This window comes from Mustelus asterias, chromosome 10, assembly GCF_964213995.1.
Source record: "Mustelus asterias chromosome 10, sMusAst1.hap1.1, whole genome shotgun sequence".
In the NCBI taxonomy this organism is placed as follows: domain Eukaryota; kingdom Metazoa; phylum Chordata; class Chondrichthyes; order Carcharhiniformes; family Triakidae; genus Mustelus; species Mustelus asterias.
The window spans coordinates 79,589,949-79,617,448 of NC_135810.1; the positions used below are offsets into that span (position 1 = coordinate 79,589,949).

A 27,500-nucleotide genomic window follows, 5' to 3' on the forward strand; every position below is an offset into this window, starting at 1 on the left:
CTACCATTCGGTCCATCTTACGCTGGAAAACCGAGACCCCGTTGGTGACGCCGAAGGGGACCCTGAGGAAGTGATAGAGGCGGCCATCCACCTCGATGGCAGTATATTGGCGGTCTTCCGGGCGGATAGGGAGCTGGTGGTATGCAGATTTTAAGTCGATGGTGGAGAACACCTGATATTGCGCAATCTGATTAACCATGTCAGATATGCGGGGAAGGGGGTACGCGTCCAGCTGCGTGTAGCGGTTAATGGTCTGACTGTAGTCAATGACCATGCGATGTTTCTCCCCAGTCTTAACAATTACTACTTGGGCTCTCCAGGGGCTGGTACTGGCCTCGACGATCCCCTCCCCTAGGAGCCGTTGTTCTTCGGACCTGATAAAAGCCCTGTCTCTAGCACTGTACCGTCTGCTCTTGGTGGCGATGGGCTTGCAGTCAGGGGTGAGATTTTCGAACAGTGAGGGAGGGGCGACTTTAAGGGTCGAAAGGCTGCAGGTGGTGCGCGGTGGGCATTCTAAGAACTGGTGATTGCAAACAGAGAGCAGGGGAAAAGGCCCATTATACTCCATGGTGACACTCTTAAGGTGACACAGGAAATCTAGCCCCAGGAGTACGGCAGCGCAGAGTTGTGGCAGCACGAGGAGCCTGAAGTTTTTGTACACTGTGCCCCGTACAGTCAGGGTCGCCACGCAGTACCCGAGGACATCCACCGAGTGGGACTTTGAAGCCATGGAGATCGTTTGCTTCATTGGCAGTACTGAAAGGGCGTAGCGACTCACTGTGTTAGGGTGAATAAAACTCTCCGTACTCCCACAGTCAAATAAACAATTTGTAGTGCGACCGTTTACCTCGATATCCATCATGGACCTGGCGAGTTGGTGAGGCCTGGATTGGTCCAACGTAACCGAAGCCACCGTTGGATTTTGCCGCGCGGCTGAAGGCGTCCAAGATGGCGGCCCGCACGGCTCACACGCAGCTGAAGGCGTCCAAGATGGCAGCCCGCACGGCTCACACGCGGCTGAAGGCGTCCAAGATGGAGGGTTGCATGTGGTGCTACTGGGCTTGGAGGTCGACTTCGCCCTGCATGCCTTCGCGTAATTGCCCTTCTTTCCACACCCGGAGCAGATCGCATCCTTCGCCGGGCAACGTTGTTGGGGGTGCTTCCTCAGCCGCAGAAGTAGCACTTCGGGCCTCCAGAGACTGCCGCAGCGGTCGGGTCACTGGTGGGACGTGGTGTGGCGTAGGCCTGCAGCCCTCCCGAGTACAGAGGTGGCGGCGACTGCGACGTCCACGATGCGCCCCCGTAGTCGGGGGTGAAGGTCTCGAGATTACGGAAGGCCACCTCTAACGAGTCGGCAAGCGCTATAGTCTTTTGTAGATCCAGCCCACCCTGTTCCAGCAGTTGTTGTCGTTGACCTGATACCCGTGACATAGGCATCTCTGATTAAGTCCTCAGTGTTTTGGGCGGCTGTTACGGCCTTGCAGTTGCAGGCCTTGCCAAGTGCTCGCAACGCATGCAGGAATTGGTCGCCCGATTCTCCTGGCTGTTGTCTGCGAGTAGCCAGAAGATGTCTGGCATAGATTACATTAGTCTGTTTGTTGTACTGGCCTTTTTAAAGTTCGATCGCATCCTCGTAAGTTTCAGCGTCTCTAATCATCGAGAATACTTGATCGCTTACCCGGGCGTGGAGCACGTGTAGCTTGTCGGTTTCGGTCCGGACGACGGAGGCGGTGAGGAAAGTTTCGAAACATCGCAACCAGTGATCGAAGCTGTTAGAGGCTCCTACGGCTTGAGGATCCAATTCTAATCGATCGGGTTTTAGCATCTGCTCCATCCCAAAACTTTTTGCGAATAAAATTGATGCACTATCAATCAAGCAAAGACTAGTTTGTATGCAAGAACAAACAAGCTTTTATTCGCAAAAGAGTTGGAGCACACCCATGCTGATGAACTGGTCCAGCGACTGAGGCAGGGGGGTTGGGAGCAGTCACCTTTATACCTGGACCAGGCGGGGGGAGGAGTCTCAGGCAGGGCCGGCAAGGACATGCCCAGGCATGTCACACACACACACACACACACACACAGGCAATAAGCTTAACAGTGATTTACCACACTTGTAAAAACTTGCTACATGCACTCGTTTAACAAAAGTCACCAACAGATTTAAAACAAGAAATGCATTCAGTAGAATTTCAATTCTAATTTTTTTGGACAAAGATCTAGGATGAAAAAGTTCCAATAATATGGTAATCCCATTTCCATGGCTTTTTAAAAACATGATGATCTTGCATGAAATATAATTTTTTTAATGATGTGACAATTCTAAAAGTAAATATTTAAAATGATACTTCTGATTTTTGAAAATTGAAACACATCCTATAAAATAAATTACATATTGGAGACTAATGAACTCCAATTAGATTGGACTTGAGAGAATGAATATCAAGTATTAAATCAGTTTTACTCAAAAAGTATATTCCTATACCATTTAATGTGCATTGCTGAATCCTTCTTTATAAATGCAAGTTGCATGTTGTATTATATTCCTTTTAAAAACAATAAAATCAATGTATGAGGGGGATCCAATTCTTGTTCATACCTTATATCTGCAGCACAAAATTCAAAATAATCATGCGTTGGTAGTGGGTGCAGCTGTTCCTCTAGCTGTGCTTTGGTTAGGTTAGGAGGTAATCGCCGAATCACCACCTACAAACATGTGAAAGAAAGGATTAGGGAGATTTTTCAGGAAGTACAACATTCATGAGATAATGATGGATGAGAAAAACTAATCCTCCCATCTTACTTCATTCCTCCAGAGATATTATAAATGCCCTCTCACAAACACATCCAGCTTTTTAAAAAAAATGATTCTCGCATTTTCCCTCCACTAGTGTGGTACATCCAAGAGGTCAAAGTGATGCATCCAGTATGTGGGTAAAGGGTTAACGTGCTTCTCGCTCTTTGTGCAATAACCTGCTTCTCATTTTCGGTCCACAAAACCAGCTATAGCAATTCAAAAAGGAGGGCCAAATGCACCATCTTTCCCTGTCACAGTACACAGCCTCTCCATCAACAAGTCTTCTGCTGTGCCTCATGGTGACACGCAGAAACTAGGCCCCTTGGGGTCCCAAGCTTAAGCTTCAGAGTTTGCCCGCCAGACATGTAGCTCACAGGCCCACTGACATGTGGACACACATTGCCATTAATTTACCAAACTCCCAGCAATACACAAGTAGCTCCAATGCCCTGTGGACATCTTAGGAGAGATTAAAGCTTAGGGAGTTCATTCCTTTAGGGTTCTGCCTTAAGGTAGATCCCTGACTCATTGTTTGCTGATGCTTCATCCTGAGCCATTTTCCTTGGCAGTTTTTGTCAGTGGTGGTTTGCCATTGCCTTCCACTCTCAAGGGTAGAGTGAGGATCCAGGTCCCACATTTATCTTAGCCAAAATGGGAACTGATCCTGCACTGTTGGCATTATTCTGAACCACACACGGGCCATCGAGCCAATTAAGCTCACCAGCCTCCACCAAGGGAGTAAAACCTGACACAGCATCTGGAGTAGAACCCAAAAGATGTGCAGGTCAAGTGGACTGACCATACTAAATTGCCCCTTAGTGTCCAAAGATGTGTAGGCTAGGTGGATTAGTCATGGTAAATGTACAGGGTTTTGGGGATAGGGCAGAGGGGAAGGCCTGGGTGGGATGGTCTTTTGGAGAATCAGTGCAGATTGGATAGGCCAAATGGCCTCTTTCTGCACTGTAGGGATTCTTGAATTCTAAAGGCAGAGTTTAATTCTGTCATCAACAGAATTCACCAACTCCAGCAACCAAGCTAATGCCAAACATAGTGCTCTGCATATCTTTGGATCCAACTGGGGAGCTTCAGGTGGGAGATTCTGATGTTTGGGCAGCCTAGAAACTCCATAAAATAATGGATAACAACGCAAGTGGGCCCAAGTATGGTAAAGCTGCTTTGACAAAATAGAAGCACAATGAAAGGAATGTGATATTGATGGGAAGCTTATTAAAGGACAGAAAATATGTAACAGTGGTACCCATTATGGATCAATGATAGGATCATTGACATTCTTGATAAAATGTTCCAAACATGAGTACAGAAGCCACAATATCAAAACTTACAAAATCTAAGCGACTACAAGGGGCTGGGAATCTGCCTTTGTGAAATTTAATGTGAAAAAAATGTGGTGATCGATTTTGGCACAAAAATTAGAACAATTTTGCACTGTGGTGAAATAAAAATAAGTGACACAGGGGTTCAGCTACCTCGATCCACAAAAGTAGGGATATAGAAATGCAAAAAAAGAGATCCTGGGTTTGTAAACAGGATATTGAAGTCCAAAAGCAGAGAGGCATTACTCAGCTATACAAGTCAAAGTTATGATAGTGTCCAGTTTTCTGATCTCTCTCTTAATGATTACACTGGCATCATACCGGGCCAACAGCGTGTGATTGCTTTTTTGTCATGTTTGATAAGAATTTCAAAATTAATCTCCTGCCCACGCAGGAGAAAATATAGTTCTTTCGAAGGTTCAGTAGTGAATAGATTTAGGCTTTCAAAACGAATAGGTTTGACAAGGTAAATAAAAAAAAATGCTGTGTATCAATGAACTGGTAACAAGAGGATATAACATTAAAAACATCACCAAATCAACAAAGGAAGATCTACACAGAATATCCTACCAGAAGAATATCAATAGAGAGAGAAAATAATCAAAATACTCATAGATTTACAGTACTTTCCAGCTAAAAGGGAATTTCAATCTTCAGTAAAAATACAAAATTCTCCTGTTTTCTATAGTTTGTTTTTACAATTAAAGTAAATTATTTACCAGGTTCAGTATTGAATCCTGAATCCCTATTTATTGCAATGCAGTACTGCAACATTGAGAACTGAAGATTTAATCTCCTATGGGATCTTTAAAGATCATCCCTTGCTATATTGTTCTTTTTCTACTCTTTGTCGAAACCAGAAGTAAGGCTGCCAATGGTAGCGGGGGGAGACGGGGACATAAGCCCAAGAACAGTGCATAACAAGATTACAAAAAAAATAATCCCACTGTTCAAAGTACTGTTAAAATAAAAATTATGAACTGCTGATATAAGATTAAGTATCCATTATTCCTTTAATCGCGCCTACATTAAGCTTGCTCTTTCAAAAGCCATTGCTCCAGTTCAATTTTCTCCAATGCCTTTTTCTGACGAGACATGCTAGATACATCTCTAATAAGAAGCAGATATCAACCCCAAGGTAAACTTGGATTTGGCAAGTTTGGCTGACAAGAAGACATGTTTTTAAATTGGGTATACTTGTTGCTTGCTGACTTAGTAAACCAGGCAAATATTAGATTTGCTACTAATTGCGCTGCATTCATGCTTTACAACTCTGCAGTGGTAGTCTCTCTCAAACAGTGGCATAGAAACCTATTCAGTTTCCACTAAAATGCTTGGAGATAATTTTTGAAGAAAAAGTACCAACACTCTCTAAACAATAAATATGCATGTACGTAATATACATGGGTAACATTAGGAGGAAAATGAAAAACACAATAAATGCTGGAAATGTGAACAATATAAAATACAAATGCAGTATCAAAAGTGGACGTCGCAATGATGTTGGATGGGATAGAAAAAGATAAAAATGAGGAACTTAAAAGGTTGGCAGCACTCAAAAGTAGAAACGTAATGGACCAGGCAGGCTCTATCCTAGATTGCTGAGGAAAGTAAGGGAGGAAATGGTGGCAGCTCTGTCCACAATTTTCCACTTCCCCTTCGGTATGTGACTGGCACAAGAGAACTGCAAATGTTTAAAGAAAAAGAGGAGTAAATCTGGCCACTACAGGTCAGGCAGCCTAAAGTCAGTGGTGGGGAAACTTTGAGACACATTCATATGGGGCAAAGTTAGTCTGCACTTGTAAAAATAGAGATCACTAAGCACAGATTCGTTAAAGGCGGAGCGCATTTAACTTAATTGATTCATGACTGGGAGTAGTGCAGTTGACGTTGTGTACTAACAAAGTACCACATAATAGACCCGTTAACAAATTTAAAGCTCATGGATTAAAGTGATAATGGGAGTATGGATACAAAATTCTTTAAAGGACAAAAAGCAGAGAATAAAGGTGCATGGTTTCTTTCAGACCGTGAAGTTTACAACAGTATACCCAGAATTTATTATTTGGACCACAGTTCCTCTTGGCATATATTAATGATCTGCTCTTGGTATACTGAACATCATTTCAAAGTTTGCAGATGACACAAAATTCAAATGTAGCAATGCGGAGAACAGTAACAACTTTCAGGAAGAGATAGAATAGTGAAATGTGCAGGCATATGTTGGATGAAAATAAATGCAGCGAAACATGTAGTGATACATGTTAGTAGGAACAATGAGAGGTAATGTAAACTAAATGGCATAATTCCAAAAAGGGTGCAACAAGAGAGACACCTGCAGGCGTATATGCACAAATCTTTTAAACTGGGAGGAGAAGTTAAGAAGGCTGGTTTAAAAAAAGCACATGGGATTTTTAGTTTTATTTCGAAGCACAGAGTACAAAAACAAGACAGTAATGGTAAACTGTATGTAACCAGTTAGGTCTAAGTTGAAGTATTATATTCAATTCTGGGCACCAGCCTTTAGGAAGTCACAAACTTTAGAAAGGATTTTATTAGAATGGTACTGGGTGACGGACTTCAATTATGTGAAGAAACTGAAGAAGCTGGGATTGTTTTCCTTAGAACCAAGGTGGTTAAGAACAGATTTGGTAGAGGTGTTTAAAATTATGAACCTTTTTAATGAGAGTAATTAAGGAGAAACTGCTTCCAGAGGACATAGATTTATGGTGATTAGCAGAAGAATTAGAACCAACAAAGGGAACTTTTCCAATGCAGTAAGTTGCTGTGATCTGCAGTGGACTCTCTGAAAGGGTGATGGAAACAGATTCAATGGTAACTTTCTGAAGAGAATTACCTAAACACTTGAAGGGAAAGAAATTCTGTGGCCTGGAGAAAGAGCCAGTGAGTGGAACTAACTGGGTAGCTCTACCAAAGAGCTGGTCAGGCACGATATGCTGAATGGCATCCTATCATTGTGATTCTATGAAAATGCTAGAAACAGTCAACAAGTATGGGAGCATCTGTGGGCAGAGAAATCTATGTTGCAATTGGCAATATCATGCACATATGTTATCCAGCTATGGTGCAAAGGCATTAATTAGCTGCAAGAACACTCAAGTTTTAAATAAATTAAGAAATTAATGAAAAGGTGTCCACATTTCCGTGACACTGAAACAGCAAAAATATTGAACAAAAAAAGCAAAACACTGTAGACACTGAAAATTTGAAAAACCAGGAAACACTTGTAGGTCAGGGACCATTCACTGAAAGTTCACAATTCAGTATTTTGGACATTGAAACCATCCTCAGAATTGGCTGATCTAAGAGATAAACAGCATTTAGAATGGAATAAAACAAAGCGTGGGAAAAGAGGGAGCACATGATGACCATACCCGGAGGAAAAGGATCACCATGACCTGTAACATGCTTACGTGGAGGACAGAAGATGATAAATGATACGAGACAAAAGCAGCTACAATTAGAAAAAAATAGAGAAATAAGATTTATATACATGACATTCCTGACTTCATTAGTAAGTGTGTAGAAGACTGTGTGTCAAAGAAGAAAATCCGCGTGTTTCCCAGCCGGAAACCATGGATTAACAGGGATATCCACTGCCTGCTGAAATCCAGTCAGGTGATCCTAACCTATACAAGAAAGCCAGATATGGCAAGGTCTGTAAGACATAACAGGTTACAAGATGAAGGCAGGTAAAATCGCCAGCTCCAATGCTCCCCTTACGGATGAGCTCAACGCATTCTATGTGTTTTGAGCAAGAGGTCAACGAGAGCACGCCCTCCATCCCGGAAGCCTCGGACCGAGATCACCATTGCCGACGTCAAAGCAGCCTTTTCAAAAGTCAACCCACGGAAAGCAACTGGCCCAGATGGTGTACCCGGACGAGCACTCAGGTCCTGCGCGGACCAGCTGGCAGGGGTATTCGCAGGCATCTTCAACCTCTCTTTACACCAATCTGAGGTCCCTACCTGCTTCAAGAAGATGACCATCATCCCGGTACCAAAGAAAAGCCAGGCAGTGTGCCTTAATGACTATCGTCCGGTGGCTCTGACATCCATCATTATGAAGTGCTTCGAAAGGTTAGTCATGGCACAAATCAATTCCTGCCTAGCAGACTGCCTGGATCCACTACAGTTTGTTTATCACCGCAACAGGTCCACAGCAGACGCCATCTCCCTGGCCCTACACTCAATCCTGGAACACCGAGATAACAAGGACATCTATGTCAGACTCCTATTCATAGACTATAGCTCAGCCATCAACACCATTATTCCTCCGAGACTCATCTCCAAACTTAATGGCCTGGGGCTCGGCTCCTCCCTCTGCAACTGGATCCTAGACGTCCTAACCCACATACTGCAGTCAGTAAGGATAGGCAACAACACCTCCTCCATGATCATCCTCAACACTGATGCTCCGCAAGGCTGTGTCCTCAGCCCCTTACTATACTCCTTATGCACCTTTGACTATGTGGCCAAATTCCCCTCCAACTCGATTTTCAGGTTTGCTGATGACACCACCGTTGTGGGTCAGATCTCAAACAATGACGATACAAAAGACAGGAAAGATATAGAGAATCTGGTGAACTGGTGCGACGACAATAATCTCTCCCTCAATGTCAACAAAATGAAGGAGATAGTCATCAACTTCAGGAAGCGTAGTGGAGGGCATGCCCCTGTCTACATCAATGGGGCTGAAGTAGAAATGGTCGAGAGCTTCAGGTCTTTAGGTGTCCAAATCACCAACAACCTGTCCTGGGCCCTCCATGCAAACACTGTAGTTAAGAAAGCCCAACAACGCCTCTACTATCTCAGGAGATTAAGGAAATTTGGCATGTCTGCTACAACTCTCACCAACTTCTACAGATTGACACTGTTTACATTTCCCACTGCCCTGGAAAAGCAGCCAACATAATCAAGGACCCCACACACCCCGCACATACTCTCTTCCACCTTCTTCTACCAGGAAAAAGATACAAAAGTCTGAGATCACGTACCAACCGATTCAAAAACAGCTTCTTCCCTGCTGCCATCAGACTTTTGAATGGACCTACCTCGCATTAAGTTGATCTTTCTCTACACCCCAGCTATGACTGAAACACTACATTGTGCACCCTCTCCTTTCTTTCCCTATGTACGGTATGCTTTGTTTGTGTAGAGTGCAAGAAACAATACTTTTCACTGTATACTAATACATGTTGTGGAGATGCCGGCGTTGGACTGGGGTAAACACAGTAAGGAGTCTAACAACACCAGGTTAAAATCCAACAGGTTTATTTGGTAGCAAACGCCACTGGCTTTCGGAGCGCTGCTCCTTCGTCAGGTGAGTCTCACCTGGCGAAGGAGCAGCGCTCCGAAAGCTAGTGGCGTTTGCTACCAAATAAACCTGTTGGACTTTAACCTGGTGTTGTTAGACTCCTTACTGTACTAATACATGTGACAATAAATAAATCAAATCAAATCAAATCAAATCATTGTGTGTGAATAGCTAAAGAGCAGAATGGCCAGGAGAAATAAAGAAAAAAAACAGGTTGATACCAAGAGTAAAGAGTATCCCCTGATGGGATGTACGACAAACCAACCCTATCCATCCCCATCCCAAAATCCCAGCCCATTCATTGCCAGAAATAAAATCAGAGCTACAGCTAAAATCTGAATTGTGAATTGTTAACATTAAGGCCAGGGTTTGTAAGACGCCAAGTTGAAAGAGGAGGTGAAATACATATTGTCTTATGCCATCTTGTTTACGTTTGTTTGGCACACAATAACCTTGGATCTAGAATTGGGAGAAATATGAAATGCATTGTCGAAGATTCTCAAGAAGATCATGAAAATGTTATCTTTACAATGATTCACCCAAGCTACATTTAAAAAAAATGAACATTTGGAAAAGATTAGCCTCATTTCAATGTTTCTTCCATCAAAGATCCATGCTGTTTGTTTAACAGCTTTCGTGAACATAGTTCCATCCAGCCTGTCCCACACAATTACGTATAGTTATGCGCCCCCCACTACCCCAAGACATGACCTCCTTGGAGAGCAGAAAAGTGGACATCCCAAATTTTACAAAGTTCAAAATTATTATTTGCATGGAACATCCAATTTAGACAGAAGACTTCATAAAGTGATAAAACATTTTTATTCAAGTATTCTTCAAGTATCTTCACTATTAAAATTTTCCAAATCATGATAAATGAACTTTTTCTACATATCTATTTGAGCCAATTTCTGAAAGCAATAATCTGGCAATTAGGAACATAAGAATAGGTATAGTCCATACAGCCCCTCACTCTTACACCATCATTTAATTAGATCATGGTTAATCTGAATCTCATCTCCAAATCCCTTGATGTCTTTAACCAACAAATTTTTATCTATGTATCTTGGTCTTGAAAGCTCCAATTGTCCTGGTTCCCCAGCCTTTTCCGGGGAGACAATCCCAAAGTTTTCCTAGCCCTTGTATGAAAAAGAGGTTGCTGATTTTGCTCATGACTGAGCTGGTTCTAATTTTATGATTCCCTTGTTCCACCACAAGAGGAAATAGTTTCTTTATATTTATCACAACAAACATTTTAAACACCTCAAATTAATTAACTTAATATAGTGGCAGCATTTAGCTTCCATAAAGTAAGGACAAATCAATGTTACTATTTTGTACCAAAAATATCCAATATTTTTTGAACAGAAGCATTTATCTTGTTAGTTACCTATTTTTTCAGAAAATCCAGCAAGTGGAAAAAAAAAGCAAAATGTCTGAATGTTTCAAAAAACGTACTTACAAAGAAGGATCAATGTTTGTTTTAACATTTTTACACAAAGCCTCCAACTTTAACTATTCTGACAGCCATACTTCCCTTTATCTTAAGAGTCCCATGGGGCCTGCAGATCATTAACCAGTCCTCTTTCCATGTTAACATATTATCCCCAGCTCCATTAGCCCTAATCTCTTGTATAAACTGTTCATGTGGCACCTTGGCAAATGCTTTTAGGAATTGCAAGAAGACATGTACTGGTTCCCCTTTATTTACCCTACAAGTTACATCCTGAAAAAAATTTAAAATTGCCAAACATAATTTGCCTTTTGATAAACTATGTGAACTCTGTATGGTCATACTATGATTTTCCAAGTATTCTTTTAAGATAATAGATTCAGGCATTTTCCTGATATTCGCGGGATTCGTGCATGTGTTCCTGGCGCATGCGTGTCTCCCACAGCCAGAGAGCAGGCACGGTCAAGACCACGCTGGAAACCGACGGGACGACCAGGTAAGTGATTTTAATCTATTTTAAATGTGATTATCAGGCCCGGGACTGAATTCTCCGGGCCCAATAGCATCTCCCACGCGCCAGAAGTATTTTACTCCAACAGGGTTTAGAGTAGCTCCCCACTTTTGGGGAACTAGCGGGAGACCCCGCTGAAGTGAAGGGGGCAATCGGGGCCCTCCCAGGGGTCGGGCGGCAGGGGGGTGGTGCCCCCTGACATGGGCACCCTGGCAGTGCCAACCTGTGCCCCTGGCAGTGCCCAAAGGGCAAAGTGCCCATGCCCAAGGGGCACCTTGGCAGTGTCCACCGGGCATCGGCAGTGCCAAGGGGGAGGCTGGGCCTGATTGTGGGCAGGGCCTAGGGGGCGATCAGTGGGGATGGGGGGCTCCCGCTGTCACTCTGCATTGGGATTGGTCGGGGCTGGAGTGAGGCCAATAATCGGGCGGACTGTGGGTGGGGGGGGGAGGATGTGGGGTCTTCCTCCTGGGGAGGGGGGGGATCTGCGTCCTATGGGGTGGGGGTGGGCTGGAGATTGCAGTGCTTTGGGATGTGGGGGTTCGGGGCTGGCCCGGGAATGCTTGTGTGGGCTGCGATCGGGGCGTGGGGGTGTTGCGAGGCGCAGCACTGCGGGGGTCCCGGGCTGGCCAGTGATCGGGAGACTGACAATTCAGGGCCACTGCACATGCGCAGAGTTCTGGAACTGTCACGTCTGGCGTGAACTAGTCCTGCCCCCTTAGCTTTTAATGATATTCACAATTATGACCTCTGCAGTGCACAGATTCGAGTCTGAACTTCCACTGAAAAAACAATTGTGAATCACACCATTTTTCCCACCAATTCAGCACTTAGAATTTTTTTGGGAGAAATGCCCCCACTGGTTAAACAGTGTGGCGACAATAATTTCTTCCTCAATGTCAGTAAAATGAAGGAGATAGTTATCGACTTCAGGAAGCGCAGTGGAGGATATGCCCCTGTCTACATCAACGAGGTGGAAATGGTCGAGAGCTTCAGGTTTCTAGGTATCCAGGTCACCAACAACCTGTCCTGGTCCCTCCATGCCAACACTATAGTTAAGAAAGCCCACCAACGCCTTTACTTTCTCAGGAGGCTAAGGAAATTCCACATGTCCACTATAACTCTCACTTATTTTTACAGATACACCATAGAAATAATCCTTTCTGGATGTATCACAGCTTGGTATGGCTCCTGCTCTGACCAAGGCCGCAAAAAACTACAATGGGTTGTGAACATAGCCCAGTCCATTACGCAAACCAGCCTCCCATCCATTGACTCTACACTTCTACAGATCACTTACCAACTGACTCAAGAACAGCTTCTTCCCTGCTGCCATCAGACATTTGAATGGATCTACCTCGTATTAAGTTGATCTTTCTCTACACCCCAGCTATGACTGTAACACTACATTCTGCACCCTCTGCTATCCTTTTCCCCTATGTACTCTATGAATGGTATGCGTTGTCTGTATAGTGCACAAGAAACAATACTTTCACTGTATATCAATACAGGTGACAATAATAAATCAAATCAAATGATAATTGATATCAGGCTAAATGGTCTGTAAGTCCCTGCTTTCTCTCTGGTTCTTCAATATGGTATATTTTGCTAACCTCCAGTCTGCTGGAACCGTCCTAGAATCTAGGGAATTTTAGAAAAGACACGAGTACATCTATTGTCTCTACATCTGCCTCTTTTAGAACACTATCATGCGGACAATCAGGTCCTGGAAATCTGTTCGCATTCAGTTCCTTACGTTTCTCTAATCCTTGTTCTCGACTGATAATTACCTTTTGTTCCACACACCGTTTAGCCCCCTCAGTTACCCTCTATTTCTGGTATGCAATTTGTGTCTTCCACTGTGATGATAGAAGGGACCGTGATCTTACCGGCACCAGGGGAGACCAGACATGATGGCCACACCGGTGAGGGGGGGGAATCAGAAGCCACTGAAGCCCCTGGGTGTTCAGGGGCATGGCCTGACAGTGCCCAGCTGGCAATGTCCATCTGGCATCCTGACAGTGCCCATTTGAGCACAAGTGTACCAGGGGTGTGGCCTGAGTATGGGTGGGGCTTTGATCGGAGGGGGGGTGGTATGCACAATTACAGGGTCTTATGCAGGGTGGGGCTCTACAAGGAGGGGGGCAACATGCAGGGGGGGCTATGTGGCAGGGGGGGGGGGTGCATAGGGGGTCCACTAGGGAACTCATCAGGAGGGTTCTTATGCCCCGGTGCTGGTGCCCATGTTGGTGTCGGGGGAGAACATGCTGCCGATGATGCGGGGTGGGAGAGGTCTCCCAGTTCACTGAGAGATCAGGACACCTGCGCAATGACACCTGAACGCTCTGTAGCCAATTTCCATGGCAGCTTGGGCTCCACCCCCCCCTCCCCCCCACCCCCAATCCCAGTGCAAATGTTGCTGCTGTCACAAAAACTGAGTATGTGGTAAGATTGCAGTGCCAACCTCACCCAAAAAACAGGTATGAACACATCTGTTTTCAAACTTTTTTGACAGTTAGGCCGGGATTCTCTGGCCATTCACATCCCGCCACTGCTGCAAGTGAGGACGGAGAATTTGGTGCTCAGCCAAATCTCTCTCCAATCACTGCAGGGGACCAGAAAATCCCATTGGTATGAATGGCTGGAAAATTCCAATCATTAGAATTTTTTTGGTAAGATTACGCCCAAAATATCTCTTCAAAGTCTCTGCCATTTCATCATTTCCCATGATAATTTCTCCTGTGTCTGATGTTTACTTTAGCTATTCTCCTTTCTAATATGTTGTAAAAGTTTCTTTTTTTGAAATCGTCAGTTTACTTGTGTTCTATTTACCCCCTATTTATCAACGTTTTGGCATTTGTTCGTTTCTAAATCACTCCCAATCATCAGACTTTTATTTACTGTATTATAAGCCTCTTTCTTCCTTTAATCTAACACTATCCTTAGTATGCCAAGGGTGGATTTTCCTTGTTGAGTTTTTGTTTTTCAATGTAATGTATCTTTGTGGAATATTTTGAATAGTTTCTTTGAATGTTTCCCACTGTTCATTTAACACTATCATAAGACCGTAAGACATAGGACCAGAATTAGGCCACTCGGCCCATCGAGTCTGCTCCGCCATTCAATCATGGTTGGTTTTTTTCTCATCCCCATTCTCCTGCCTTTTCCCCATAACCCCTGATCTCCTTATCAGTCAAGAACCTATCTATCTCTGTCTTAAGGATACTCAATGACCTGGCCTCCACAGCCTTATGTGGCAAAGAGTTCCACAGATTCACCACTCTCTGAAGAAATTCTTCCTCATCTCTGTCCTAAAGGATTGTCCCTTTAGCCTGAGGTTGTGCCCTCTGGTTCCAGTTTTTCCTACTAGTGGAAACATCCTCTCCACGTCTACTCTATCCAGGCCTCGCAGTATCCTGTAGATTTCAATAAGATCCCCCCTCATCCTTCTAAACTCCAACGACTACAGCCCCAGAGTCCTCAACCGTTTCTCATACAACAAGCTTTTCATTCCAGAGATCATACTTGTGAATCTCCTCTGGACCTTTTCCAAGGCCAGCGCATCCTTCCTGAGATATGGGACCCAAAACTGCTCACAATACTCCAAATGGGATCTGATCAGAGCCTTATACAGCCTCAGAAATACATCCCTGCTCTTGTATTCTAGCCCTCTCGACATGAATGCTATCATTGCATTTGCTTTTCTGAACCTGCACGCGAACCTTAAGAGAATCTTGAACAATGACTCCCACGTCCCTTTGTGTTTCTGATTTCCTAAGCATTTTCCCATTTAGAAAATAGTCTATGTCTCCATTCCTCCTTCCAAATTGTATAACCTCACACTTTTCCACATTGTATTCCATCTGCCACTTCTTTGCCCACTTTCCTAATCTGTCCAAGTCCTTCTGCAGCCCCCCTGCTTCCTCAATACTACCTGTCCCTCTACATATATTTGTATCATCTACAAACTTAGCAACAGTGCCTTCAGTTCCTTCCTCCAAATTGTTAATGTATATTATGAAAAGTTGTGGTCCCAGCATTGACCCCTGAAGCACACCACTAGTCACTGGCTGCCATCCTGAGAAAGACCCCTTTATCCCCACTCTCTGACTTTTGCCAGTCAGCCAATGCTCTATCCATGCCAGGATCTTACCCTTAATCCCATGGGCACTTAACTTATTTAACAGTCTCCTATGCGGCACCTTGTCAAAGGCCTTCTGGAAATCTAAATAAATCATGTCTGCTGGCTCTCTTTTATCTAACTTCCTTGTTACTTCCTCAAAGAACTCTAACAGATTTGTCAGTCATGACCTCCCCTTGACAAAGCCGTGCTGACTCAGTCCTACTTTATCATGCACTTCCAAGTACTCTGTGATCTCATCTTTAATAATGGACTCTAAAATCTTGCCAATGATCGAAGTCAGGCTAACCAGCCTATAATTTCCCATCTGCTGTCTCCCTCCCTCCTTAAACAGCGGTGTTACATTCGCTACTTTCTAGTCTTCAGGGACCCTCCCTGCCTCCAGCGATTCCTGAAAGATCACCACCAATGCCTCCACAATTTCTTCAGCTATCTCTTTTAGAACCCTGGGGTGTAGTCCATCCGGTTCAGGTGACTTACCCACCTTCAGACCTTTCAGCTTCCCAGAACCCTTCTCCTTAGTGATGGCCACTACACTCACCTGTGCCCCCTGACTCTCCTGGTATCTTCCACTGTGAAGACTGATGCAAAGTAACTATTCAGTTCCTCTGCCATTGCTTTGTTTCCTATTATTACTTCCCCAGCCTCATTTTCCAGTGGTGCAATGGCTATTTTTGCCTCTCTCTTACCTTTTATATATTGAAAAAAACTCTTCCTATCTTCTTTTATATTACTAGTTAGCTTACACTCGTATTTCATCTTCTCCCCCCTTGTTGCTTTTTTAGTTGTCCTCTGCTCGCTTTTAAAGGCTTCCCAATCCTCTGGCTTCCCACTAATCCTTGCCACTTTGTATGCTTTTTCTTTTGCTTTTATGCTGTCCTTGACTTCCCTCGTCAGCCAGGGATGCCTCATCCTCTCCTTAGCATGTTTCCTCCTCCTTGGGATGAATTTCTGTTAGGCCTGCTGAATAATTCTCAAAAACTTCTGCCATTGCTATTCCACTGTCTTCCCTGCTAGGCTCCCTTTCCAATCAACTCTGGCCAGCTCCTCTCTCATGTCTTTGTAGTTACCTTTATTTAATTTATCATTTTAGTCTATCTATCCAATCAACCTTATACTGCTATTCCTTCATATCAATGTAATTGGCTTTAAGTTTAACGTTCTTGTCTGAAACTGGAGTATGTTGCTTTCAAACGTGATATGGAATTCGACTGTATAATGATTACTTTTTACCCCAGCAGATTTGTTACTATCAGATTACGAATTAACTTTGTCTCACTGCACAATACTAGATCTAAAACAGCTTTATCCTTAGTTGGCTCATGACACATTGCTCCAGGAAACTGTCACAAAAGCATTCCACAAACTCATCTTTCATACCACCTTTGTCGCTCTGATCGGTTCAGTCTCTATGCAGATTCAAATTCCTGGTAACCATTACAATGCCTTTGTTACAAGCTCCATTTATTTCTTGCTCAATGCTCACTTGTCCATCTGCAACAATTAGCCTGCCATTCTATAAATTTACAAATCACGCAATATTAATAAGCAACATACGTTTGTCTACATATGATTAGTAAAATTTAACGTTACGCACAAAACGGTGACATCTTCAGCAAATAAGCGTACCTTTAGAAACATTTTAATATTTATAGCTTAGGAGGCCCATCCAGTCCGTGTCAGTCTTAAAAGATCGGTTAAAAAAAAACCCAGGATATATATGCAATAAAGAAATGGGATGTTCTTATCTGCACAATGAATGGACTGCTAACAAAATGACAGCGGCATGCGGCTTTAAAACATGCGATGTGAGACTACGGGATCGTGGTTGCAGAAAAAGCTGTTTTTCTCTTGAGGGGGAGGGGGGAATTTCACCGCGCTGAATTTAAAAAAAAATAGCCTGAACCCGTGTCCCCCATGTCATCCGATTTACGGTCACAGAAATATAAGCCCAAAAATTGCACATTATGTTGCTCAAGATTATGATGATGGTGGTGGTGGTGAAGTGAAGCCAGTTTAGCCATGAAAAAGGACAATGCCCGTTTCTGCCTGGGATTCGTTGGAAGATTTCTGCCCCAGCAGAGTGGAATATGGATGTGGATCACGCACGGTGATGATAATGGTTGATGATGAAGTGGTTGTCAATGAGCACACGGAGCGGGCGGCGGCGGCAGCAGCATTGAGGAGGGACAGCAGTGCAGCAGCGCGTGCGGTCCCGGCGCTCGAGGCTGCCCCGCCAGCTTTATCATTTTAACTCTCCCGTCACCATGGAAACCCCGCAACGCTCTTCGTACCCGCCCCCGCCCTCCCCTCCCCCCTCAAAATAAAACGGTTTTTCGAGCTTGAGGGCAGAAAGCCGGCAACCCGCGGCCCACACCTTAGTGAGCACCTCCTTTTTCTCATCTTTCTCTTTCCGTTTCTCCCCTTCCTCTCTGTCTCTGAACTGGATCTCCACTCGCCGCTCTCGCCCCTTGTTCTCTTTCTCCTCTTTCATCCCGCACTCTCTCTCTCTCTTTCTCTCCGCTCCCTCGCTCGCTCAACCTCTCCGCGCACGCGCCGCGCCTCGCGAGATCCCTCTCGCCCCCCCCCCCCCCTCCCCCGCAGATCTCTGATTGGCTGCCTCCTCCCAGCATCGCAGGTGCTTCTCAGAAGCCGGGTGCGTCCCTGTGGGGAGGCTGCAGAAGGGAAAGGGTCCATCCAGCTCGGCACAGCTCACTGACAGAGCACAGCCCACCCACACATCACAGCTCACCCACACATCACAGCTCACCCACAGGTTACACAGCTCACCCACACATCACAGCTCACCCACACATCACAGCTCACCCACAGGTTACACAGCCCACCTACAGATTACACAGCCCACCCACACATCACAGCTCACTCACAGAGCACACAGCTCACCCACAGGTTACACAGCCCACCCACAGGTTACACAGCTCACCCACAGGTTACACAGCTCACCCACAGGTTACACAGCTCACCTACAGGTTACACAGCCCACCCACACATCACAGCTCACCCACAGATCACAGCTCACTGACAGAGCACAGCCCACCCACACACCACAGCTCACCCACACATCACAGCTCACCCACAGGTTACACAGCCCACCTACAGATTACACAGCCCACCCACACATCACAGCTCACTCACAGAGCACACAGCTCACCCACAGGTTACACAGCCCACCTACAGATTACACAGCCCACTCACACATCACAACTCACTCACAGAGCACACAGCTCACTGACATAACATAGCCCACACACACATCACAGCTCACCCACAGGTTACACAGCTCACCCACACATCACAGCTCACTGACAGAGCACAGCCCACCCACAGATCACACTGCTCACCCACACATCACAGCTCACCCACAGATCACACAGCTCACCCACAGATAACAGCTCACCCACAGATCACACAGTTCACCCACAGATCACAGCTCGCCCACAGATCACACAGTTCACCCACAGGTTACACAGCTCACCCACACATCACAGCTCACCCACAGATCACACAGCTCACCCACAGATCACACAGCTCACCCACAGGTTATAGCTCACTCACAGATCACACAGCTCACCCACACATCACAGCTCACCCACACATCACAGCTCACCCACAGGTCACATCTCACTGACAGATCATCAACAGATCACAGCTCACGCCACAGATCACAGCTCACCCACAGGTTACAGCTCACTACAGATCACCAACAGATCACAGCTCACTTACAGATCTCATCTCACTGACGGATCACCGACAGACCACAACTCACCCACAGATAGAGCTCATGCCCGTCCTAACCCTACTTCATGTTCATAGGGAAAATACATATCTGTCCATCCGTCTGTCCGTCCGTCTGTCCACTCACCCACCCATCCGTCTGTCCATCCATCCATCCATCTGTTCGTCCCTCCATCTGTCCATCTCTCCATTCCTTCAGTCCGTTCATCCCTTCCATCCATCCATCCATCCATCCATCTATCCATCCATCCATCTATCTTTTGCTGTGCAGCTGTTTTGACATCTGCCTTTACTGTTCAAAGACTACTCATGGCGTTTTAAAAAAAGGAACACCCAGACATCAGTCACAAGTATAGGCTGAGAGGCAGTAGATGTAAAACTGAGATGAGGAAGAACTACTTCTCACAGAGAGCAATGAATTTGTGGAACTTGCTGTCCCATAGCGCGGTGGAGTCTGAATCATTAAATGGTTTCAAGAAGGAGATAGATATATTTCTGATTTTAAAAACAGGTTAAAGGGATATGGGGAACACCTGAGCAGCAGAGCACAGGAAATTGGGTTACTGTAAGGAGTGGAAATGGCAATGTGAAAGGACAGGCAGAGCCATACCCCTCCACAACAGGTATACTGAATTGGATACTGTTGTGGGAGATGCTTTACCTGGGACAAGCTGCGACAGCCGGAACTCTGATACTGAGTTTGGTTCTACAGCGCAAAAGGGTGGGATGAAGAAGAGGAGAGCAGTAGTGATAGGGGACTCAATGGTCAGAGGTATGGACAGGAGGTTCTGTGGTCGGGACAGAGACTCCCTCATGGTTTGTTGCCTCCCAGGTGCCAAGGTCAGTGATGTCTCTGATCGCGTGCACAGCATTCTAAAGTGGGAAGGTGATCAGCCAGATGTCGTGGTACACATCGGTACAAATGACGTAGGAAGGAAGAGTGAGGAGGTCCTAAAGAGTGAGTACAAAGAGCCTGGAAGGAAGTTAAAAAGCAGGACCCCGAGGGTAGTAATCTCAGGATTGCTACCTGAGCCACATGCCAGTGAGGGCAGGAGTAGGATGCTTGGGCGGATGAACACGTGGCTGAGGAACTGGTGCAGGGGGCAGGGTTTCCAATTCTTGGATCATTGGGACCTCTTCTGGGGCAGGTGGGACCTGTACAAGAGAGACGGGTTACACCTAAACTGCAAGGGGACCAATATACTTGCAGGGAGATTTGCTAGTGTTATTGGGGAGTGTTTAAACTAGATTTGCAGGGGGATGGGAACCAGAGTGCCAGAGCAGATAGTGGAGCAGGGGTAAAAAGACAGGTTAGTTCAAGCAAAATCACAAATGGAAGGGTTGAGTGTGGTGGAAATAATCTTTTGAGGTGAGTCTATTTCAATGCCAGGAGTATTGTGGGGAAGGCAGATGAGCTGAAGGCGTGGATAGACACATGGAAATATGACATTATAGCCATTAGTGAAACTTGGCTACAGGAGGGGCAGGACTGGCAGCTCAATGTTCCAGGGTTCCAATGTTTCAGGCGGGATAGAGGCAGAGGGATAAAAGGTGGGGGGGGGGGTGGCATTGTTGGTCAGGGAAAATGTTACAGCGGTACTCAGGCAGGATAGATTGGGGAGCTTGTCTACAGAGGCCCTATGGGTGGAGCTGAGAAACAGGAAAGGTCTGACCACATTAATGGGGTTGTATTATAGACCACCCAATAGTCAGCGAGAATTGGAGGAGCGAATCAGCGGAGAGATAGCTGACAACTGCAAGAAACACAAAGTTGTGATAGTAGGGGATTTTAATTTTCCACATATAGATTGGGACTCGCATACTGTTAAAGGTTTAGACGGGGTAGAGTTTGTAAAATGTGTTCAGGAGAATTTTCTACATCAGTATATAGAGGTGCCAACTAGAGAGGATGCGATATTGGATCTCCTATTGGGAAATGAGTTAGGGCAGGTGATGGATGTGAGTGTGAGGGAACACTTTGGATCCAGTGATCATAATGCCATTAGTTTCAACCTGATCATGGATAAGGATAGATCTGGTCCTCGGGTTGAAGTTCTGAAATGGAAAAAGGCCAAATTTGATGAAATGAGAAGGGATCAGGGAAGTATGGATTGGCACAGGCTGTTCTCTGGTAAGGATGTAAATGGAAAGTGGGAAGCCTTCAAAGGAGAAATTTTGAGAGTGCAGAGTTTGTATGTTCCTGTCAGGATTAAAGGCAAAGTAAATAGGAATAAGGAACCTTGGTTCTCAAGGGAGATTGTAACACTGATTAAGAGGAAGAGAGCGTTGTATGAAATGTACAGGCAGCAAGGAACAGATCAGATGCTCAAGGAGTATAAAAAGTGCAAGAAGCTACTTAAGAGGGAAATCAGGAGGGCTAAAAGAAGACATGAGGTTGCTTTGGCAGACAGAGTGAAGGAAAATCCAAAGAGCTTCTATAGGTATGTTAGGAGCAAAAGGATAGTGAGGGATAAAATTGGTCCTCTTGAGGACCAGAGTGGTAGACTGTGTATGGAACCAAAAGAGATGGGGGAGATACTAAATGATTTTTTTGCATCCGTATTTACTGAGGAAATGGGCATGGAGTCTACGGAAATAGGGCAAACAGGTAGGGAGGTCATGGAACCTTTACAGATTAAAGGGGAGGAGGTGCTCGCTGTCTTGAGGCAAATCAGAGTGGATAAATCCCAGGACCGGAAAGGGTATTCCCACGGACCTTGAGGGAAGCTAGTGTTGAACTTGCAGGGGCCCTGGCAGACATATTTAAAATGTCAGTATTCACGGGGGAGGTGCCGGATGATTGGAGGGTGGCTCATGTTGTTCCGTTGTTTAAAAAAGGTTCCAAAAGAAATCCGGGAAATTATAGGCCAGTAAGTTTGACGTCGGTGGTGGGCAAGTTATTGGAAGGTGTGATAAGGGATAGGATCTACAAATATTTGGATAGACAGGGACTTATTAGGGAGAGTCAACATGGCTTTGTGCGTGGTAGGTCATGTTTGACCAATCTATTAGTGTTTTTCGAGGAGGTTACCAGGAAAGTGGATGAAGGGAAGGCGGTGGATGTTGTCTACCTGGATTTCAGCAAGGCCTTTGACAAGGTCCCTCATGGGAGGTTAGTTAGGAAGGTTCAGTCGCTAGGTATACATGGGGAGGTAGTAAATTGGATTAGACACTGGCTCAATGGAAGAAGCCAGAGAATGGTTGTGGAGGATTGCTTCTCTGAGTGGAGGCCTGTGACTAGTGGTGTACCGCAGGGATCGGTGTTGGGTCCATTGTTGTTTGTCATCTATATCAATGATCTGGATGATAATGTGGTAAATTGGATCAGCAAATTTGCTGATGATACAAAGATTGGAGGTGTAGTGGACAGTGAGGAAGGTTTTCAAAGCTTGCAGAGGGATTTGGACCAACTAGAAAAATGGGCTGAAAAATGGCAAATGGAATTTAACGCAGACAAGTGTGAGATATTGCACATTGGAAGGACAAACCAAAGTAGAACGTACAGGGTAAATGGTAGGACTCTGAAGAGTGCAGTTAAACAGAGGGATCTGGGAATACAGGTACAGAATTCCCTAAAAGTGACGTCACAGGTGGATAGGGTCGTAAAGAGTGCCTTTGGTACATTGGCCTTTATAAATCGGAGTATCGAGTATAAAAGTTGGAGTGTTATGGTAAGGTTATATAAGGCATTGGTGAGGCCGAATTTGGAGTATTGTGTACAGTTTTGGTCACCTAGTTACAGGAAGGATGTTACATGAAAGAGTGCAGAGAAGGTTCACAAGGATGTTGCCAGGACTTGAGAAGCTGAGTTACAGAGAGAGATTGAATAGGTTGGGACTTTATTCCCTGGAGTGTAGAAGATTGAGGGGAGATTTGATAGAGGTGTATAAGATTTTGATGGGTATAGATAGAGTGAATGCAAGCAGGCTTTTTCCGCTGAGGCTAGGGGAGAAAAAAACCAGAGGGCATGGGTTAAGGGTGAAAGGAGAAAAGTTTAAAGGGAATATTAGGGGGGGCTTCTTCACGCAGAGAGTGGTGGGAGTGTGGAATGAGCTGCCGGATAAAGTGGTAAATGCGGTGTCACTTTTAACATTTAAGAAAAACTTGGACGGGCTCATGGATGAGAGGGGTGTGGAGGGATATGGTCCAAGTGCAGGTCAGTGGGATTTGGCAATAAATGGTTCGGCACAGACAAGAAGGGCCAAAAGGCCTGTTTCTGAGCTGTAATTTTCTATGGTTCTATGGTTCTATGGAACAGGGAGAGAGGTGGATTTGAGACCAGAGAGAGATCAACCATGATCTGATTGAATGGCGGAGCAGGCTCAAAGGACTGAATTGCCTACTTCTGCTCCTAATTCCTATGTTCCAATCAGAACTGAGAATGTTAAAAATTTTGCAGGTGTAACCAGTGTTGTGGTGAGGTGTTGCAGTGAGTAGTTGGTAGAAAAACAGAAAATGGTGGAAAATCTCAGCAGGTCTGACAGTAAATGGAGAGAGAGAATAGAGCCAATATTTCAAGTCTGAATGACCCTTCGTCAGAGCTCCAGCATCTGCAGTATTTTGCCTTTATCTGAGTAGTTGGTACACTTGTACCAAACTGGGATGGAGGAATTTATGATGCAACTCATCAATAATAAAGCATGAAGTAAAGAAAATGGAAGAATAAAAATAAGTTTTCACATTTTTGAAAACCTTATCTTAAGCTTCTAAATTCGTAATGTTTTAGGAATTCTTGGGAGAACTTAGGAGAAGTTCAGCCCCTGAAGCTTGTTCCACCATTGTGTTAGTTCGTAGCTGATTTGTATCTTACCTATTGTATATTTGTGATTCTGCAATTCTTAATGTCCTTGCCGAAAAGAAATCTGTCAATCTTAATTTTGAAATTTTCAACTGACATAGTTTTAAAACGTTTTGAAAGATTGAGTTTCAGATCAGCAAGTGAATCAATGTTATTGAGATCCTATTAGATCAGTTTCATTGGCAAGGGTTGCTAAGCTATTAAATCTTGTTAATTCTTGACTGACCCATATTACCCAATGGTACTTCTTCACATGTTCAACAACAACTTAGATTTATATAATGCCTTTAATATAATTAATCATTCCAAGGCTCTTCAAAGGAATGTTATAAGACCAAGTATGACACCAAGCCTTATAAAGAGCTATTAGGTCAGATGGTCAAAAGCTTGGTCAAAGAGGTATGTTTTGAAGAGTGTCTCAAAGGAGGCAAATAAAGTAGAGAGGTGACGAGATGTAGGGATGGTATAGAGCTGGAGGTTAGGCAATTGAATGTACAGTCACCAATGGTGGAGCAAATAAAATTGGGGATGAAAAAGATACCAGAATTAGAGAAGCACATTAGATATCTTAAAAGGTTGTGGGACTAGAGGATAATACAGAGATAGGGAGCAGCAAGGCCATGACAAAACAAGGAACACAGTAAATGATCTTTCTGTCCTGAACCAAGATGCTGCCAAACAGTTAAATATGCACAGTTCATTAAACAGGTTAGAGAAAAGGTTCTGAACAGAAACTTCATGCAAATTATTTACAAAATGAAGTGGCAATAATTTTATTTATTGTTTTCTTCATTTGATGGACATACCTTTTCGGCGGCGGCAGCAGGGTAAATTGGCAGTAGTACGGGGACGTACACAGTTCAGAAAGTCACGTGGGACCAATGGGAGCAGGTGATTGGTGAGTAATTCCTGGTGGGTATTTTCAAACTATATTAAATTGTCAGTCAATTTGATTTTTTTTTAAAAAATCAAAGTTTTGTATTTAAAGAGTTTAGCCGGCAGGAGAGCTCAAGCTGTGGTTTGCTCCTCCTGCTCTATGTGGGGAGCCAGGCACATTTCCAGTGCTCAGGACCAGCATGTGTGCAGGAAGTGTGTCCGGCTACAGCTCCTGGAAACTTGGGTTTCAGAACTGGAATGGTAGCTGGGGACACTCTGGAACATACGCGAGTCTGAGAACATTGTGGGTAGCACATTAAGAGTGGTGGCCACACTGCAGCTAAAGGAACTTGAGTAAAGAAGGGAATGGATGACCACTAGGCAGTCCAAGAGAAACAGGCAGGTGGTTCGGCAGTCCCTCTCAAATCGGTATTCCATTTTGGAGGCCGATAAGGGCATTGGTACCCTCAGGGAGTGCCAATAGAGCCAAGCTTCTGGCACCACAAGCAGCCTTGTCTGTACAGGAAGGGAGAAAGAGAGGAAGAATAAAATTAATAGGGGACTCTAAGTCAGGGGAACAGATAGGCACTACTGTGGCCGTAAACGTGACTCCAGGATGGTGTGTTGGCTCCCTGGTGCCAAGGTCTGGGATGTCACTGAACTGTAGCGCACACTGAGGAGGAAAGGTGATGGCAGAGGTTCTGGTATATGATGGTACCAATGACATAGGTAGAAATAGAGATGAGGTCTTGCATCAAGAATTCAGGGAGTTAGGCAGTAGACTAAAAAGCAGGACCACTCAGTTGTAATCTCTGGATTACCCCTGCTACATGCTAGCGAACACAGAAATAGGAGAATAGCACAGATGAATGTGTGGTATAAGAATTCGTGCAGGAGGGAGGGTTTTAGATTCCTGGATCACTGGGACCGTTTCTGGGAAAGGTGGGACCTGTATGAGCGGGACAGTCTGCATCTGAATCAAAGCGGGACTAACATCCTTGCGGGTAGGTTTGCTAGTTCTGTTGGGAGGAGTTTAAACTAATTTAGCAGGAGGAGGGGACACAGACTGTTAACAGAATAGGAACACAGCATAATATGGTAAAACAATTAAAACAGAGGGAGTAAAGCTTGAATTAAGTTGTCAGCAATTAGTTGGTGGTAGGACAGGAAGTATGATCAGACTCGAGCAACAAATGGTATTTTACATCAAGTAAAACAAACAGCAAAGCAAACAAAATCTATTCTCAGAGTCTTCTTAAAAAGAAAATTAAAACTCAGGCATGATGGAAACTAACAAATTCTCCTGACAAATGCACCATATTTTCTTTAATAAAATGCACTGGGTTCAGGAGAATCCTGTTCTGCCCAAGACCGCAAGGAACTACAAAAGGTCGTGAATGTAGCCCAATTCATCAAGCAAACCAGCCTCCCATCCATTGACTCTGTCTACACTTCCCGCTGCCTTGATAAAACAGCCAGCATAATTAAGGACCCCACACACCCCAGACATTCTCTCTTCCACCTTCTTCCGTTGGGAAAAAGATACAAAAGTCTGAAATCATGTACCAACCGACTCAAGAACAGCTTCTTCCTGCTGCTGTCAGACTTTTGAATGGACTTACCTTGCATTAACCAGATCTTTCTCTACACTCTAGCTATGACTGTAACACTACATTCTGCATTCTCTCGTTCCCTTCTCTATGAACGGTATGCTTTGTATAGCGTGCAAGAAACAATACTTTTCACTGTATGTTAATACATGTGAAAGCTATGGCACAGTCATACATATGATAGTCATACATGTGACAATAATAAATCAAATCAAATCAAATCAGAATTATACAAAATAGGTGCAATTAATGCTAATCACTAAAAATAGTGGCGTCTCCAGGTCTGATAGACAGACCCGATCATTTACATTCTAGCTGGGAGTACTGTGTCACTATTTGCAACCAAGAAAATATTTTTCAGAACTGATCCTTCACAGCCTTGTCTTGATAATCTGTGCTTGCATTATCACCTTCTCTGTAATAGGGTGTCAATGATCTTCAAGGTATGCTCTACAAATGGAATAAAAGGTGACCGTGGATTCTGTCTAAAAGAAGCGCTGCCGGAGTTTAGATTTTCCTGCTACTTTGGTTCAATTATCATTAGCCTTCCTATGGAAAAATTTGAAATCTATTCAGCTGTGGTCTTTTGAATCATCTCAGCTAATTCCTTCTGAGTCTTCTTGGTAAAGTCCCTGAAGCATAAAAATATCCACAAATCACAAAGTATCCTGTCATTACTTGATGAATATATCTGATCTGTAATGCTATCTGTTCCTTGAGTGCACTGCCTGGTGTTATATTGCAAATTATTGAAGAGCACTTGGCCCCTTTAATCTCATCCAGGATTGTTTTCACCACGTGCTTAGTGCATTATTAAATAAATTCATTTCGTACCTCAGATGACAAGTAATGTACTTGAAAGATTTATTTTTGTGTGCCTTTCGTTTCCT

General features: G+C 44.4%; 1 protein-coding gene across 1 annotated transcript in view; it reads right to left on the reverse strand.

The window, feature by feature from the left end:
- The window catches only part of LOC144500056 (collagenase 3-like), a 47,361-nt gene that overhangs the window by 5,869 nt on the left and 13,992 nt on the right, over positions 1-27,500 (reverse strand). The window contains exon 11 of the mRNA XM_078222820.1: positions 2,600-2,706. Coding sequence (XP_078078946.1) covers positions 2,700-2,706 — 7 coding nt within the window. The 3' untranslated portion in view covers positions 2,600-2,699. The remainder of the gene's footprint in view (positions 1-2,599; positions 2,707-27,500) is intronic.